The sequence below is a fragment of the Patiria miniata genome, unplaced genomic scaffold, assembly GCF_015706575.1.
Source record: "Patiria miniata isolate m_02_andy unplaced genomic scaffold, ASM1570657v1 HiC_scaffold_18, whole genome shotgun sequence".
NCBI classification, from domain to species: Eukaryota; Metazoa; Echinodermata; class Asteroidea; order Valvatida; family Asterinidae; genus Patiria; species Patiria miniata.
In genome coordinates, this window is record NW_024037056.1 from 14,220,567 (window position 1) to 14,237,848 (window position 17,282).

General features: G+C 41.0%; 1 protein-coding gene across 1 annotated transcript; it reads right to left on the bottom strand.

The window, feature by feature from the left end:
* Positions 1-1,014: 1,014 nt before the first annotated feature.
* LOC119724758 lies at positions 1,015-17,015 on the bottom strand. The gene is made up of 13 exons (XM_038195966.1): positions 16,678-17,015; positions 8,532-8,759; positions 7,595-7,822; positions 6,677-7,268; positions 5,810-5,845; positions 5,577-5,683; positions 5,392-5,459; positions 4,966-5,156; positions 3,732-4,625; positions 3,208-3,330; positions 2,963-3,079; positions 2,781-2,813; positions 1,015-2,163 (listed from the first exon to the last, which is right to left on the bottom strand). The coding sequence occupies exons 1-13, from the start codon at positions 16,693-16,695 to the stop codon at positions 1,826-1,828; spliced, it is 2,973 nt and encodes a 990-aa protein (XP_038051894.1). The 5' UTR covers positions 16,696-17,015; the 3' UTR covers positions 1,015-1,825.
* Between the last annotated feature and the right edge of the window lie 267 nt (positions 17,016-17,282).

Here is a 17,282-nt window from a genome sequence, read left to right on the forward strand (position 1 = left end):
AATATACATGTAATACCGGTGTATTACCGGTGGATGTAACATGGAACGACAAAAACTAATTAAAATTCAAAGGGAAAAAGCAAACTTTAAAACACTCCATGCTGAATAAAAATGTGATCCACACCGTTTAGTATATTTATTTATATGTATTTATTTTTTTAAACTATACGAACACCGGACATTGCGATGTCAATCCTTTCCTTCGAACATTGTTTTTGTAACTGATGCAAATTTCGGTTTCAGTAAGCCATTCCTTACACCGATTTGGCAGAAGTGCAGAATAATACCTAGGATTTAACAGGGTTCGAACCATCTACCAATACGTAACATTGTTGGCAATTCACGGAATGTTGCATTACGCGTTTAGCTTAGGTTGGGGGAAATACTAATAATACTGGATAATAAGTGTTAGTCTTTAAAATGATTAAAATACAATTATTAGTTTGCTCTTCCATTCTGAGTAAAGTAAACCGAAATTATTTGGACTACAACAGTTTATATTTCTTAATATTATTGCATAACCATGACAAATAACTTTTACAAAAACACATGACATAAAAAGTACTAAATTATCTCACCAATAATGGAACTCTTATTGCGATACAAACAAATTAAATTTTAACCATTCGCAGTGCTGCTTTTACATGTATTTAAGAATTCCTGCGTTTGTATTATCGTCCACTCAACCGACAGAACAAAGAGATCCTTATTCAGGAGAAATTTATTTTAATTACTGTTTCATTAATTTACTGTTTCTTACACTATTTCAGAATTTTTCTTGAGATTTAAAATTTACAAAAAAAAAATACATCTGTTACACGGGACCAATTTCACGGCGCTGCTAAGCACAAAAATGTGCTTAGCACAAAACAAGTCTGGCTTATAAAAGCAGGTTACCAGCCAAAACTCCATGTGATGTATACTGCTCTTGATTAGTATTGAGTTGTGGTTTGCTGTATATAGCATGAAAATCACGTGGAGTTTTGGCTGGTAAACTGCTTTTAAGCCAGACTTTTTTCGTGCTAAGCAATTTGTTTGCTTAGCAGCGCCGTGAAACATGAGGATGTCAGTAAGCGCGGTACAGTGACGTCAGAGATTACCCATATGGTGACCGCGCTCTCACATCATCTGTAATTAGGCGCGAAGATGAAGCCTACTCCGGCTTTGGTTGTCATGGTAGCGCTGTCATGAAATATGGAGAGGATCCCGCCATTTTTCTCGTCGTTATGTTAATTCGTTGTTTAGTACATTCAATTTGTGTGCAGTGTGCCCAACGTTTAATGTATAATTTATGGACTGAAAGTTACATTCATAAAAGCAATATCTATCGTCTGTATATCGAAATGAAAATTTTGGAAAATATTTAACATCTTCCTTTTTAAATGATTTTGAAGGGTTGTCATTCATTCCAACTCATGTCATTTGACAATCAATACACCAATATGTATTTCATAATATACAGACTTTAAGTTCCGAATATATGCATCTGTTGTTAATGAGACTTTGTACAAAAGGCGACAAAATTTTGCCAAAACCTTATGAAAAACACTTCTTATTTCTGGAACGAAAGTAAAAACTCTTAAAGACTTTGGTACTGAGTATTACAAAGTAAACACAGTTAAGGTTAAGTAAGGGGCGATGCTCATAACTTTACGTCAATATTACATTCTAATTTAATGTGTTGCTTGATTAACCATATTGCTTTTTTTTTTAAAAACCGTTGTCGCGAATTGTAATTTTAATGCAAGTTTTCCATTTGTTTTTTAAACCAAAGTAAAGGATTAGTATTAAGTACCGATTGTCGCTTAGCACCATTTGTTTACTTTTAGGGATGGGGTCCAGTGCAGAAGTTTGCCACTGCCGTAGGGATGGTCCCCAACCTCTCGCAAATTCCCGGGAAATCTCGCCCCATCACGGTGAAGAACGCGTCGCACTCGGCGAACACCCGCTCGCACAGGGCGCTACAAGGCGCCCTCCTGCGGCGGGGTTCGAACTCCGGGTAGGCCATCGCGCAGAAGATCAGGCGGGCCTCGTCGCTGCAGGACGCCAGGGGCGCCACCACGCGCCAGTCTGGCACCTTGGTGTCGGAAAAAGACTGGTTATAGGGCAGCAGGTCACGGCATCCGGGCTCGTCGATCTCAACCGGTACGTGAACGTCCAGTTCTTAAAGAGAGAACAAGAAGAAAATGAAAACTTGATAGACTGTTTGCATAGAGCGCCCTCACTGAGCATAGATCTTTGCTCCTGTACACAATCTATTACAAATTATAACGCCGACATCAGATGAAACGAAACGAAGCATTTTTGGTGCTGTGACCGTAAACATGATTCTGGTTCGGGACCGTTTTGGCGCTTCGGTTTACGCTGAAATGACGTCATTGATCCGACCCGACATGCAGTTGAATCGAGACTTGCGATCGGTTCACTAATACGTTTAAAAGATGGCGGAAAGATAAACAAGTTTTACCAGACGACGTTACCACAAAAGGGATTTAAAAAGTGGGTCTGCAGTCGGTTGGGCATGAGGAATTGATATCGCGTTCCCGGTCCCGCGGTGGGCTGCTCGACTCAACGCCATGTATGTTTACAAAGTGACGTAACGAACAATGTTTTGGTCCGGCGTTTTCGCGGTGCACTTGAAACATGTTTTACGCCCTGGCTGTGGCAGAAACATGTTCCAGTTCAAGGGCTGCCAAAAACGCGGCTCTGAAAACAAGTGCAAGTAAGCTAATACTCATAGTATCATGGATACCTAAAAGGTACGACTTTTTGGAACTTACTTGGTGTGTAAGAAGGTAGCGGCTCCGCAGTACCTGGGGGACAAATGTGAAAACGATTATTATTGGGTATAGGCCTAGTGAGAAAAAGACATCCGAGAACCGCACTAACCTTTTTGGCTTCAACAGTACTGTGCAATAACATCTGCATTTTGCGGACGCTATAGAAACGAATTGTTACTTACTTAGCTCACAATGTGTCCCCTGGTAACCGTCTTGGCATCCGCAGACGTACGATATGATGAACTCCGCATGGCCACGACACATTGCTCCGTTCTGGCATGGGTTCGGGCTGCACGGATCTACAGAGAAACAAAACAAGGCAGGCCCAGAGCTGGTCTCAGAGTACACCAAATTCAATTCAGCATCTTTGCATTAATTTAAGAGTGTACGGTTAAGTTCTAGTAAGTTTTCGTTACCAAGTTCTTACCAATATCACAGCGACGTCCGCCAAAACCTTCAGGGCAGCGGCAGTAAGCGCCATTGTTCATTTCGAAGCAGGATCCTCCATTTTGACACGAGAGGGCGCTGCACAGGCCTCCGTTGGGAGGAGCTAGAGAAGAAAAGATGGAATCTCAGAGAGTCCAAAGATACAAAATTATGTTGGGCTTTTTAAAAACTTTTTTGGTGAATCTAAGCGAGTTATTGTCCAACATACAAATTTTGCCTTCCCAAGTCTGTAATGCCATTATGTAATCACGAGTTGAAAAGACCCAAAGAATTTCAGAATGTAGAATAAATTCAACTGCAAACAGTTCATTCCAAAACGGGAACTGTTATGGCAAATTGTCCGCACTGTTAGATTGGAGATCTTTTGAGATGACATAAAAAAAAAGTGTAAAGAAGCAAGCGCAGTCTAAGGTCTGCATCACGTGTACACAAGGGTCCAATCAGATCATTAGTAGGTATGACTTTGCAAAGATTGTGTGGTATAATGGTTTAAGCATGACTCACCGTTAGTTTGATCCTGATTGGGCAACTTGAAGCAGATCGTTCCTGACTCCGACTCCGGTAGTGACTCGTTGCACAGCGCCCCCAGCGTCCTCGTCTCAACAGTGTCTCTGAGCGAGCCAACGAGAGCAAGACAAGCCGATCTGCACGGGAGGGTGGGACCTATCAGACTGCCGTCGCAAGAGGGCGCTAACAGGCTGCAGATGACCCGCCATGTCGTAAAATCACGGACCATTCCTGCCATGACTTCGTTGTTGAACTGACTCCAAATCTGAGATGTGTTGTGCCCGAGACCGAACCGATTTGGCGTTCGGGTGACGTTCGGAGACAAGCCCAACAGTACGCAGGTCTGGTATGGATTCGGGAAACACCCCTCCGTGACGTCATCGGTCATCTTGGGCGTGAGTGACACGGGCAGGGTACTCGACGACTGTTTTGTGACGAGACGGGTAGTCGACATGTCGGTGAACCTTGTGCTTCGTTTTCGACGAGTGGTTCCATTCATCGTTGTCGATAACGTAATCTCGGTTGTCATGACACCAGTTGAATTCGAATCTGTTCTTTGTTCACTGGTAACAGTAGTTGGGTTCGCAGTGGTCATCGTTTCACGTGTGACTAACGTTGTCATCTGATTCATAGCAAACGTATTTGTCACATCACTGGTACTCAGTGGGGCTGCACTGGTAGACGCTCTGGTCGTGCCTGTCTGGTCGCTGGTTGCCGGCATCATACTCGCTGTCGTCTGATCAGCTGTGGAGCTCATCTCCGTTGACTGGTAACCATCAGTCGTGATTGTGGTCTGGTCACGTGCCGTGGTCACATGACTCGGCGAGATTTGGATCGTCGACATCTGCGGCTGTCTGGTGGTAGGGGGCTCTTCGGTAACCGACTCAGATCCTGTAGAAGGCAGTAATATAATCGACCAATTATACTTCCAGATCAGTCGTTTACTGTGGTAAAACGGGGTGTTGAAATGCTGTTACCAGCACTTTACTCTGTTTCGAACATTAAGCAACATGTATCCCCTACCATAACTTTCCTATAACTTCGGATATAATGCTGTCATGGTCCTTACCATAAGATTACGGGCAATATGTGGTATGCATTATGTACATTGTGGCGAACCAAACCTAAATATGGTGCCATGACTGTGATGGTAATGTGCATCTCATATTTTTTTAAAGAGGTGATTCGTTGAGAAAGTGTCTTAGTTTTAAATAAAATATCTTAGGTTTACCAAACATCAGTGTCAATTTGATATTAGACACGTTGTAAGTTGTTTCGTCGATCATCACTGATCGAAGCTTCTTCCGGAGGAACTTCTTTGCCTCCTCGTAGACTCTTCTCCCAGACGTTTGATCTTCAGAAGGACGTGGTGTTTTCATCGGTTTCAATAGGACTGAGAAGACTACGATAACACTGCCGTTCCTAACCAAACATAATGTAATAAAATTGTCAAGAAAATGTGGAACTTTCAGATGTAGCTTTTTGGTATCTCTCTGACTTAAAACATATCTGTCTATTGGAAGAGGGAAGTATTTACGAAGTGGGTATGGTTCCAATAAGTTTGAGACTTTATGGTTCTTGTGATTTATGTGATTTCAAGCGCTCGGGACACAGTTTATACCAAATTATTCGCATTGGTTTCTAATTATTTTTTTACCTGAATTTAGAAACGCTGGTTGATCTATATACTCCACTGTAAGGACTTCTTTTAAAGGCTTCATCTATCTAGAAAAAAAAAATGAGACATCAAAATTATTGAATATAGTTAAACTTAATTGGCAACGATAATCATTGACACAGGAATGGTGGATTTTAAGATACTTTGAAAGCTGAAAAACTTACCGAGTTTATGAATTGTCTTTGAAGGGACTTGTAACTCTCCGATGTTGGGTCATCGTACGAGGAAGAAAATTGCAGGTTCTTGATTCTGTCTTCTCCTAACATCACCACTAGATAATTAAAGTAGAAAATAATAATCGAAAATGTGTCAGTTGACAATATTAATTTGTATTTGTTTTCAATCAATGAATAAGAATGACTTGGTGAATTTTATGTTATTTTCCTGTGAAACTTACCCCTTTGCATAGTGATGGTGGGTTTTCCAGATTCACCTTAAGTAAGAATTAGAGAAGAAACAAAATGCATATTAGTTAGATAAAATGAGTGCGACGGGACAGTTAATTCCCGTAGATGTTGGAGATTAATTCGTGGGTCTTTGGTATGCAAGAAGAACTATTTGGACCAGGGACACAACTGTGTTGTTCATATTGTACAATTTTAGTATTGTTTGTGTCTTGTTCATTTTTTTTTATCTTTCTGTAAAAAACACGACCTTTAAAAAGTTAGCGGACAATCATATCCAACACACTTTTTTTTCAATAATCGCCATAAGGTCGCGTCACGCTCACGCCCACTTCGCACGTGCGCGTTCTTAATAAAGACGCGCTTGGTATGCCGACAACCCTATTGGTCGAAGGAGCACTGACTGCGCGCGTACCACCTGGCGTAAGCGTGGCGCTACCTCGGCGAGGGATTCTTTTAGTTGCAGAAAAGTCTAGCCGGTGTAGCGTGAATATCCGACTCCATGAAATGTGGACTCATTGGTAGTACTGCGCACGCGTGAGTACGATACTATGCTATTTTTAGGATCGTTTCGGGAGAGTGACCTGTCACGTGCGAGGGATCAACCAATAATAGGGAAAAGGGGGTCCGATTTTCATAGGAGTCGGATTTTCATGTGACACCGGTTCAATTCGTAAGTGACTGCGTCATACACGCGTACGCACCACTGATTACTAGAGCCTATTGGCTAAACACGCCACTTTGTATTACTTCCAGGGCCAATGGTTCCAATGCTACTCTGTTGCAGTGGGCGTGGTTTTAAGTTGGGATGACGTCACACTTACGAACCGGATAGAAGGCAAAGAACAAATCTTCCAAACCTAGAATCTTGGAGATATCCTCGTATGTCATGAGTAGCACCAACCCCACCGCAACCAGGAGCAACATGACCGTAGCTATAGCCATGCTGCACAGGACCACAAACCGGGTCCTGCTACACCTCTGAGGCTCGTTTTCCTCGCCTTTCACGAACATGGTGTCCAGCTCCGCGTCGAATGACGCAAGCTTCATGCCGGAGTCCAGACTATTGCTTTCCACCGCCTCGTCCATGAGAACGACTGGTGCCGGACCCAACTCGTCCGCAGCCGGCCCCAGTTCGATTTCAATACTTTGTTGACCTTTATCAAGAACTGCCACCGAAGCGACATTTTGAAGCCCCGCTGGATCGTCTGGCTCCGGTGAACTCTTACTCTGGTCGGCGCCCGGCCTCGCCTCGGCTTCTTTTGAAAGACTCGTGGTGGTTGCGGTGTCGCCAGTTGAGGGCGCTAGTGGCTGTTGCGTTGCCGAAGTGCCGAGGGCGCCCTTCGGCTCTTCGGCTGGTTTCGGCGTCTCGTCTTTGTTGGCGCCTTGCACATCTGGTGTTGTTTCGTGAGTTTCGGCAATTACCGATAGAGGCGGACTAAAAGTAGAAAACTGCAAAAAATAGTGTTGACAAAGTGTAGTGTCTTAAGAATAACCATTTTGCATTCTGTGGTGTTCATGCCCAAACTTAAAAAATGACGACTACCCATAACGGACTTCACTTCAGCCAAAAAAGCTTCTGCCATGGAAAGAATGGATTTTAGGGGATCGGGAAGTTATAAAGTAGGCCTACAGTTTTTGAGAAAATACTGAACTCAGTAAATTTGAGTATAGCCTAATAACGAACTAGGGTTGCTTGTATTGATCTTCCACAACAGCTAAGGACTCGGAGCCAGTCTAGGTATTTTCTTAACAGATACACCTAGGTTCATTTTTACCTTAGTTGGGGTCGAGGACAGCTCTTTCTCTGGTGCCACACTATTGCTTTCCTCGTTCCCAGGGCTCCCATTAGCAGCAGCAACAGGAGCGACTGCTTGTTCCTTTTCGGCGGTACCGGCACTAATCGATTCTGCGTCTTTCGAAATCGGAGTGTCGGTATCGATAATGTCAGCCGTCGCCTCCGTACCAACAGTACTAGTACTTTGAGGCTGGTCGAAAGCCGACGACTGAGAAATAATAATAAAATAATAATAATTGGTGTTTTTAAGAAGTAAGTGGTTGTCGCTGGTCCTACCTGAATTTGGTCAACACTCAAATTTACTGGAAAAAATTCGGCTCAGCAGGAATGATTTATACAGGATGACCATTAAAGTCGTGCAAGGAGATCGCCTTTAATTTCTCAAAACTACTTAGCAAGAGAATTTCATCTTGATTGAGCATATCAATTATACTCTTGTGTATAATCAGTGAAAATGCCATGGAAATCCGTTCATGCAAACCAGAGATCTAACAGATTGTACAATGCTATTGGGATTTACACAGTTAGTGATATCAGTGCATCAGATTGTCATGGGCCTTTTTCACTCTGATGTAAATTAAGTTAACTGTGTAAATCCCATCCCATTGCAATGGGTGAAAAACCAAGATCTCTTGTTTGCGTGAATGAATTTCCATGTAATTTTTACCGAATATACAGAAGAGTACAATTCATATGCTCCATCAAGATGAAATACTAATGTTATTAAGTATTTCTTGAGAAATTAAAGGATATCTGCTTGCACAATTTCTTAGGGATGGGACACCCTGTTGTGTGCCCTTTATTTATTAATTTTTTCGGGGAGGATGGGCTATCCTTCCGGATGTTGGTGAATTTTTGGCAGCATTCGGAAATTATAAACTATTGAAACAGCCGCAGGAGAACATTGTTTTTCATACCTGAATAGGCGGAGGCGGGGGAGGCTCGGGTATATCGATGGCTGTTTCATGTATCACACTATTGCATTCCTTGGTTTCCCCAGCGCAACCCGAAGCATCCTTTGGCTGAACGACAAGGTTGTTATTCGATACCGTGTCCACTTTGGTATTCGGCGCTGCGGTATCGATACCATTAGGCGTAGCCTCCGTGCTTGCGTTGTTAAGCTTCGGTTTGCCAAATGTTGTCAACTGTAAAGAGATAATAACAAAGTGTGCTGAAAAAGCGCAGGAAAAAACACAATAAGAGAGAAAGCAGACCTAATAAATTAAGAATAAAGAGAAAGAAAGGAACCCCGTATGCTAAAATAAAAGAAACAAAAGCTTATGCAGAAACCACTCATTTGTTTTGTCTGGGGAATAAGTGCAATTTTGTTGACAGTTTTTGTGCTTTTGAAAAGGTCATGAGATTAAACAATCATAATAAATAAAAGTATTTTATTTCCCTTTATCAAAACACAACAAAGACACCAGCTTCATGTTGCTCAAATGACATGATTTTCCCACGCCTTAATCACAACAAAATCAGTGATGAAATATGGTGTATTAGTTTTGTGAGTTCCTTTTTCAAAAAAAAAAACAATCATTCTTTTGATCAGGAACAGGAAGTGTGAATTATTCTAGATACATAATAAAATAATACTAGTTGATTTCTCCCCAAACAATAAAAAGCCCTTAGTTCCGCATTGGTTTATTGTTCTGAGTCCCAATAGAAACATTCTTACTAAACTAAACAGGACATTGAATGTTATCAAGATTTGGATCAAGTAAAATAAGAACAATGCAATAACAAACTTAACGACTTGTATTTGTTCTGTAAACGATGTCTCGTGCGAACACGCCTTGTGTTTAAGTCATTAAGCATCTTTTTTGAGACAATGAATGGACAATTTCAAGTCAAGTTTTGTTGGTATTATCGATTCTTTGTTAACTTTTCTGACAACCGTGACCACAAAGTTTCACAAACATGTCACCACTTTTTTGTTGTCATTGAATTTAAAGGGCCCATGTAATGCCTTTTTTTTTTTAATGTTTAATGCCTTCCTTGAAAATGCACCTTTGTGTCTCATTTAACCTTATTTTCAATTTTTGTTTTGCCATTTTTCGAGGGTATTTTGGTGCCTTTTTTGTTTTTTATGCTAATGCAAATGTCCATATTCTTGAGTAAAAGTCTGATGTCATTTCAGGCAGAAACCTCTGTGCTACAGTTATTTCGGCACCAAAAGTTGCCAGATTTTGGATATTTTGCTGTCGTAAATTTTCTTTTTGTTGTTGTGATTCGTCGTTTTGTCAGTATACATGGCAGTGAGCCAATGAGCAAAGTTTTCTTACAAATATTTTCAAGGAGCAAATTTTTGGGTTCACAAATTTGACCAGAAAACCCCTAAACTGAATATTGTCTTCCTGAAATGATATCACAGTAACAGCGCCGCACTCAGTTGTCCGCAAAAGCATGGACTTTTGCATCGTGTAAAGAAGTGCACTTTTCAATAAAATATATCTAAAATGAATGTCAAATAGTTTTTATACATTTAAGAGGAGTAGAAAAGTGCACAAAATATGTCCTAAGAAAAATTCATGACATGGAACCTTTTATAACCTATAAAAGCGGTCCTCTAAATTTATATAACTTCTCACAAAACACTGTAAATTATGATCAATGATACTATGGGGTAAACCCCATTGAACTTCTACTCTGACAGCATTAACAAAGGAATTCCAGAAATGTTGAAAAGGCCAAGCATAGAACATTGCCAGTAAACGTCGCCCTAATCAGCTGGCAGACAAAATGGAAGATTCTACCCGTGACCTTGGGCCTATAAATTCAGGTTCGGTTGATGGTACCTTTAACCTTGATTCTCAAACCATTGTATCTTCCGCCAATATAAAAATGCCAAAAAAAACCCCGTTCAGTTGGTAACAAACAGGGCTGACCCGCATAATTAAACTTCAGACAATGTATTATTAAAGGGGCCATGGTATGCATTTCGCATCAAAACCCTACTGTGCAAATATGAACGCGTCTCAAGTGTACGAGATAATGGCACGACTTTTATGCCTTTGTTGCATTTTTCCAAATGCGTGTACATCGTTCCTACTATTTTTGACACCTGCGGGCGACTTTACTATGACGTCACTTAGTCTCAACTATCTTCTGAAGGCCAAGGAGGCCGTTTTCCTTGGCCATGAAGAACACAACACTGTGGAGGGTTACCAGCGAGATGTATCAATGGTCGCTGGTTCCCTCCTTAATCTCATCAAGTTTCGAAAATAATACTACCAATATTTTCACTTAGCGTCTGTAAAAATGTTGCCCCTCCCCCACAAAACAACCACCCACAAGGGACAATAGAGGAGCACAGTCTAAACATTTTAAACGACAACACATACCAGAGATCGAGATTAAAAAGAACTTAAAAGAGACACATAAACAAGCCGCCGGTGTTTATGTTTCATGTACGTGGGTACAAGCCCAAAAACTCACCAGGGAGTCATAAACGCTGCGACAAGTTCACCATATGAGTGGCTACATAATGGCGTTGACACTATACTTAACCCTCAAAATTCAACATAATGTGTTTGAAACAGTTTCTCAGTGTGACAAATTTTATGATTTTTCAAAACGAAACAGTGCATTGTGCTGGCTGTTTTTATATGTGATGTTATTCTAATATTTACTGTCGGGATTTTTGGAGTCTGGATACTATTGTTTCTGTGAGGCGTTTTCGTAAATATTGTTTACAAGTTTAAAGAGGCTATCTTGTTTAAGCCATTGAACAGCGCCCCTTGCGTTTGCTACTATATATTTTATTTCCTTTAAGCTTTTGAAGGGGTATCTGGGCTGTTTAACCCACGACCCAAAGATCGTTGGTGGAGAAGTTTTCAAATGTAGAGCAGACTTTGAATGTACAAGAGAAAGTTGGTGATTGGATGTCTTGAATCCTGAGAGTCAGGCAGGAAGCAAGACTAGCCGTCTTTTGCGCATGCGCCTAGGCGGACCAGTTCCAGTCACGTGATCAATGTTTACTGACTGAAAACTAAGGAGGCTATCTGTGTGTTTATTAAAACTATAGGTATGACCTTCAAACATTTGCGGTTACATAGAATCTGATCTTTCTATGTTTAGCCTACAAGAATATCTGTCAAGAATTCGAAACACTCATCAAGTTTTATTTAGAAAGTGAAAGTAAAACGTTATGACACACACAATGTATGTACAAAACAAGCAAGACTTTTAACACACACACCCTTCATAAAAACTTGATTCATTTCAACAATGTCGAGGTCCGAGTAAGTCAGATAAACATTTTCTTTCTTTTTTCTTTCAAAAATAGAAACTGTATCCGGGTTTGTGACCGCGCCATGTTCGCGCACTCAGCCCGCTGAGACACAAATCAACGGTAGCAGATGCCCCACATACTCAGCCTATGACAGCTGGAAACTCTGTGTGTTTTCCCGGGCCATTTTCGGTTCTTTCCCTGCTAGTGCTGGGATTAATGTTTGAGAAGGTGGGGTGTATAGTTAAAGTTTCATACTGGAGAAGTGGCACCAGACTGTTAAGTGTCTTGTTACAGGTGTGACCTAGGGTTTGAACCCAACTGGGGTCGGGGCAAGGATTAGGTGTTGAGCCCAACTGCGAATAGGTCATGTGTGATAATCTTTTGATTTATATAAACACCGTTGTGGAGAAAGTCTTGGCGCTGTACGCGATTGTCCTAGTACAGGTGGAAAATCACCTGTTGTTGATCGAGTGGATTCATGGTTGGTTAGCTGGTCGTGTTGTTTATTTGTTGGTTGAGCAGATATGCATTCAACAGTGGATCTTTAACAGTGGAGGACAATATGGTCCACGATTGGGTGAAGGTCCACAGTTGGAAATCGTTTAGAAAACCTATCTGGGCTCTTCCCAAGTGAATTGAACAACAAAGGACAATGAGGCCGGTCCATAATTGCATGAACGTCCTCAGTTTGAAATCATGTACAAAAGTAATGGAGGGTTCTTCCCAAGTGCGTTGAACAGTACAGGACTTCGGAGTCCTCGGTTGGAAATAATGTACAAAACTAGTAAGGGTTCTATTGAGCAATAGAGGACATCGGGGTCCACGATTGGATGACAGTTTGAAATCACGTAGGCCTATACAAGGCCAAGGAGGCTTCTTTCCAACTGAGGACGATTGGGTCCATGATTGAGTGAGGGACCACGGTTGTGTACAAAACGATGAGCGTTCTTCCCAAGTGGGTTGAACAATAAAGAGGTCACTAGGGACCATTATGTGATTCAAGTCCTCAGTTTGAAATCATGTACAGAACCAATGATTGTTCGTCCCAAGTTAGTTGAACAAGTCCCAAGTGACATTTAGCAATAAAGGACATAGGGTCATTGATTGGATGAAAGTCAACAGTTTGAAACCATGTACAAATCAACGAGGCTTCAATCCTTCACAAGTGACCTTGAACAATAGAGGATCAGGATGATAGGGTCCACGTTTGAGTGAAGGTCCACGGTTGGAAATCATGTTAAAAACCTCTGAGGGTTCCTCCCAAGTGAGTTAACCAATAGAGGACAATATGGTCCATAATGGGGGGAGGCTTGTAATTGGAGTTCGTGTACAAAACCAATTGCAACGGGGTCTTCCCACCAAAAATGTTAACGAGTATAAATAATAGGAGGAGTGGACAACACGATGTTCACGGTGCCTCTGGTGCTTGGTCGGTTTCTGTGTTGGTCCTATTGTTGGATTTCTGTGTTGCAGACTGATCCCTCATTGCCATGATATGCTGACACCTAGCATGTTTGTGAAGTTTCCACCGTTAGTAACCCGAAGCGCAAAAGCTCGGGGAGAAGTCCCGGGTCGAAATACTTACGTTCCGAGGGGAGGGGCACTATTCCCAATTTGTCACTCCACCAGGGTCGTACGACCCTGAGCTACGTGCCGTGTCAAACCACACGTTCCTAGGGACATCTGGGCATACTGGACGCATATGCGCCATGACAAGACTTTGATGTTTGAGTATTTGCGCTCTATTTCCTGAGTGATAGGAACATAAGTTTGCAGTATAGTTTAAAGGGAAAAACAACTGGAATATCAGGAACGAACGGATGTAGCACCATTTTGGAAGTGTTGGAATGATGAAATGAAGCCTGGGCGATATTTGTTATGCTCTAGGTTTTTATGTGGTTTTTTTTTTTGAAATACTTTAAAAACCAAGCCCGTATTAGTCACGTGATCAATTTAAAACAATAGACCTAAAAAAAAAAGCCCTATTTGTCAGGGTAGGAAGTGAAAAGTGTTTTTTTTTAATTCTAAAATGGAGTCGTCGTTTTCAAATATTATAATCACAACTGTAATATCAACAGTTAGGAGCGCGGGAAAATTCAATGCACCAATACCTGAGTTTCTCTTAAACCTGAATCCAAAACACGTAAGTAAAATCTGTCCCCATTGGTCAATCCCCAAGGCACATATAGTGACCCAGATAACTGTTACATGTTCCCAAAAACTCAGTCAGAACACGCTCGATGTACCCATCCATCATCGAGTAATTATTATGTCAATCTGCAGCAAACAGCCGTTGGCGTTGACAGACAAGAAAGTTAACCACAAACAGAAATGATACTTCAATATTACAGCAACCCCAATCACTTGGGTCGTATACATTTTCATTTTTGTATAATTTATGGAAGAACTCATGCCAAATGTACAACCCTACGTCCGGGTGGGAGTTTGAATAATAAAAACCAGCTAGTTCCTCATTTTTTATGCCTTAATCAACAAAGTTAGAGGACCTATCGGGGCCGATAAGCCAGGTGTCGTAGATCCAAACATTCCTGACGGGGCCTTTAGGGTGGTCCTTTGATGGTCTTTGGGATGGGGGTGGAGGTGGGGTGAGGTGGGGTGGGGTGGGGTAAGGGTGGGTTGGGATGGGGCGTGGTGGGGTCGAATATGGGGAAGGGGCCCATAGTAAGATCGATTTACGGAAAGGAATAGACGAGAGGAACTGAGAATTCATCGAGAACAATCCATGTTTGGCGTACTATGCATTTCCACAAGCAAAATATTGACCATTATCAAGTCTTGTATAAATCTCTCCCTATACTGAAATGAAACCACTTTCTTTTCACACGATCAAGGGGAAAACAGGCAATTTAGCTCATCTTATCTGTCAAGAATCGGGAAGTTTGTATATTTTTTTGACACTGGATACTTTGCCCAAAAGTGTGAGAACCGACAGTTTTCCGTGCGGTATGTTTATTTGAACTTTACTGACACCACACAGCGCGGACCTTGTAACAGCCATGTAAGGAGGTTGGGAGGTGCCATGCCAACTGATTACATTCTGAGATAAAAATGCAGGACCACAGCAAATTGGATGGCACCTTTAACACTCCGTACAAGAAATTAAAATATATTAAAAATATTATGTGGCCCGCTAGTACTCTACTGTATTTCATAAAAACAACATAGGGATACAGTACATGTTATTGACTAGTCACTGTTTAAAATTTCACTTCATTTGCATAGTTCTATTCACAAGTTATGATACATGTATTAATAAAAAAAAATCACAAAACTCGGCTGATAGACTACTTATCGTTCTACGAACTGACGAATACCCATTTAATACAACGAAACATGGCCGTTTTCCCACCCCCGTCAATAAACGAAAACTTGCAAAGGAAAACAGACAGATACTGCCATCAATATTTCAGAAAAAAATTACTCATATTCAAAACACAAAATCTGACAGCAAATGTTTTAGAATGCGTGTGTGTAATCTGTAATTCTCACTCAGCTCAAAAGCTTCCAATGGCATTATAAATGGACAGCTTTACCCCCAAAAAAGCTTCTTTAAGTAAAACATGCATAACTTCTGATAGAATGGATCAATTCGGTAAGTCTTTTTTTTTTCAGATGTGTGGAAGAACATGCTCTCTTAAAACATACTTCATTTGTGTGTTAAAGTTGATTGCTTTTTAAGAAAAAAAAAACATTAATCCAGGTCCTTCCTGTATATCGCAATGACGGGCTCAATACTTTCCTGAACTGAACCCAACTCCGGAACTCATATAGATTATATTCAGAGTTATTATTGCCCCATAAAAATATGGCAAGTATATAGACCGAGATATGATCAAGGAACACGTCTCATGTGAACTGTGGGTCTACGCACTCAGTGTAAATTGGATCATACATGCTGCGTATGGCGCCGTAGGCTATGGACCAGATTGTGTTGCATGTAAATTGTTGTACATGCCTAGGCTACATGTATTGTGTAGTTAGGGAAATGTGATTCCATCAAATAGGCTGATTCTGATAAAAAAAAATTCGGATGACAAAAATGCCGAACGAATGTGGCCCTTTCTGTGTCGATAAATACTTGTTAGTTTGCAAAGACTGGATATTAACACCAAAATGTCAATTATTAATGGTAATATCATACAGTCACGTCGTGGGAAATAATCACCCTATTAAGTAAATTCAAGCTCATAGCTAAAATGGGCAGAATGTTTCTAGCTTGCTCGAGGGAAGTTGTTAGAATTATTTGGAAAATAATCACTTGCAATTTTGGTTCAGATTTCACTCCAAAAAGAATCGACGCTGTAGAAGAAAAATATAAGCTACACTCAAAATCAACTCTTGGATTCTCATAGCCGATTTGTTATTATTATTTTGTTTCACTTTCTACAATTACTGTGCAAACATTTTTCCCTACGCTTTCCCGACTTACGACTTTATTGTTTCATGGACAGTGTATTACTTTCAGAAATACAAAGCACATTTCACGTGTGATCTCTATATGTGTGATCTCTACGTGGATATATAGGGTCATGTGTGACTGTCTTCCTATCCATGTTCAATCTTGGTACTTTGTAATTTACCATTTAAGTATCATTAAGAATGACTTCAAATGACTTTTAATTTGCTGGGTATATGTCATCTATTCATAATCACTCTTGGATGACGACTGCACTAAGGACTCAGGAGTGCATAAAAACATGGATGTCAGATGTAACCGGGACAGGAAAAAAGTGGACCACAATTTTAAAGAATGGCCTGTCTCTGTAAATAGTGGGACACTATGAACGCTGGCAAAGAAAATGTCTTACCTGAATGGGTTCCTCCATCGTTCTTCTAAAACTAAGACTCCCGAACTATCCTTGAAACAATCCCTCTGAACTTGAACGCGATGATAGTTAGCACCAAGCAACCAATCTCTCTACATCAGCTCCGTCACTAGCTGCCCTAGCTAGCAACGAGAATTCTTTTCAGGTCTTGAAGTGACCCCGACTAAATTTCGTCCCTCCGGGCTAGGCGAACTATTCGTCAAATGGTTGGTGAGAGAAAGAAAACTCGGCACAGATAGAGCAACGAAGTGATCCGTGGAGCAAGAATCATGCCAAAGACTGTCAACCTCGATCGAGCACAGGGGTCAATCTGAATAACGCGCGTGATCGAAGGTACGAGGTTGGTCGCCCTCCCACGCAGAATATGAATGCGCTGCTTTGATTGGCTCAAGATTTGTACTTTTGGGCATGATGTCATAAGTGCGTTCACCTCTATATAGAATAACATAGGATTGTTTCAAGATCTTATGGGGAAACGTAAGTTTAAACATTTTCTTAGTCACTGTTTTTATAAAGTGCTTCCTCGATTTAAAAATAATAAATATATTGTTAGAAGGCTATATCAACAGTGGGCGTTAACATAGTTA

What these genes read in the sequence shown, in the direction of transcription:
- LOC119724758 (XM_038195966.1), bottom strand. An exon ending in CACCATCACTATGCAAAGGG is followed by an intron (nt 5,684 to 5,809) that starts GTAAGTTTCACA and finishes TTAATTATCTAG; the next exon opens with TGGTGATGTTAGGAGAAGAC. An exon ending in CAATCAGGATCAAACTAACG is followed by an intron (nt 3,331 to 3,731) that starts GTGAGTCATGCT and finishes TTTCTTCTCTAG; the next exon opens with CTCCTCCCAACGGAGGCCTG.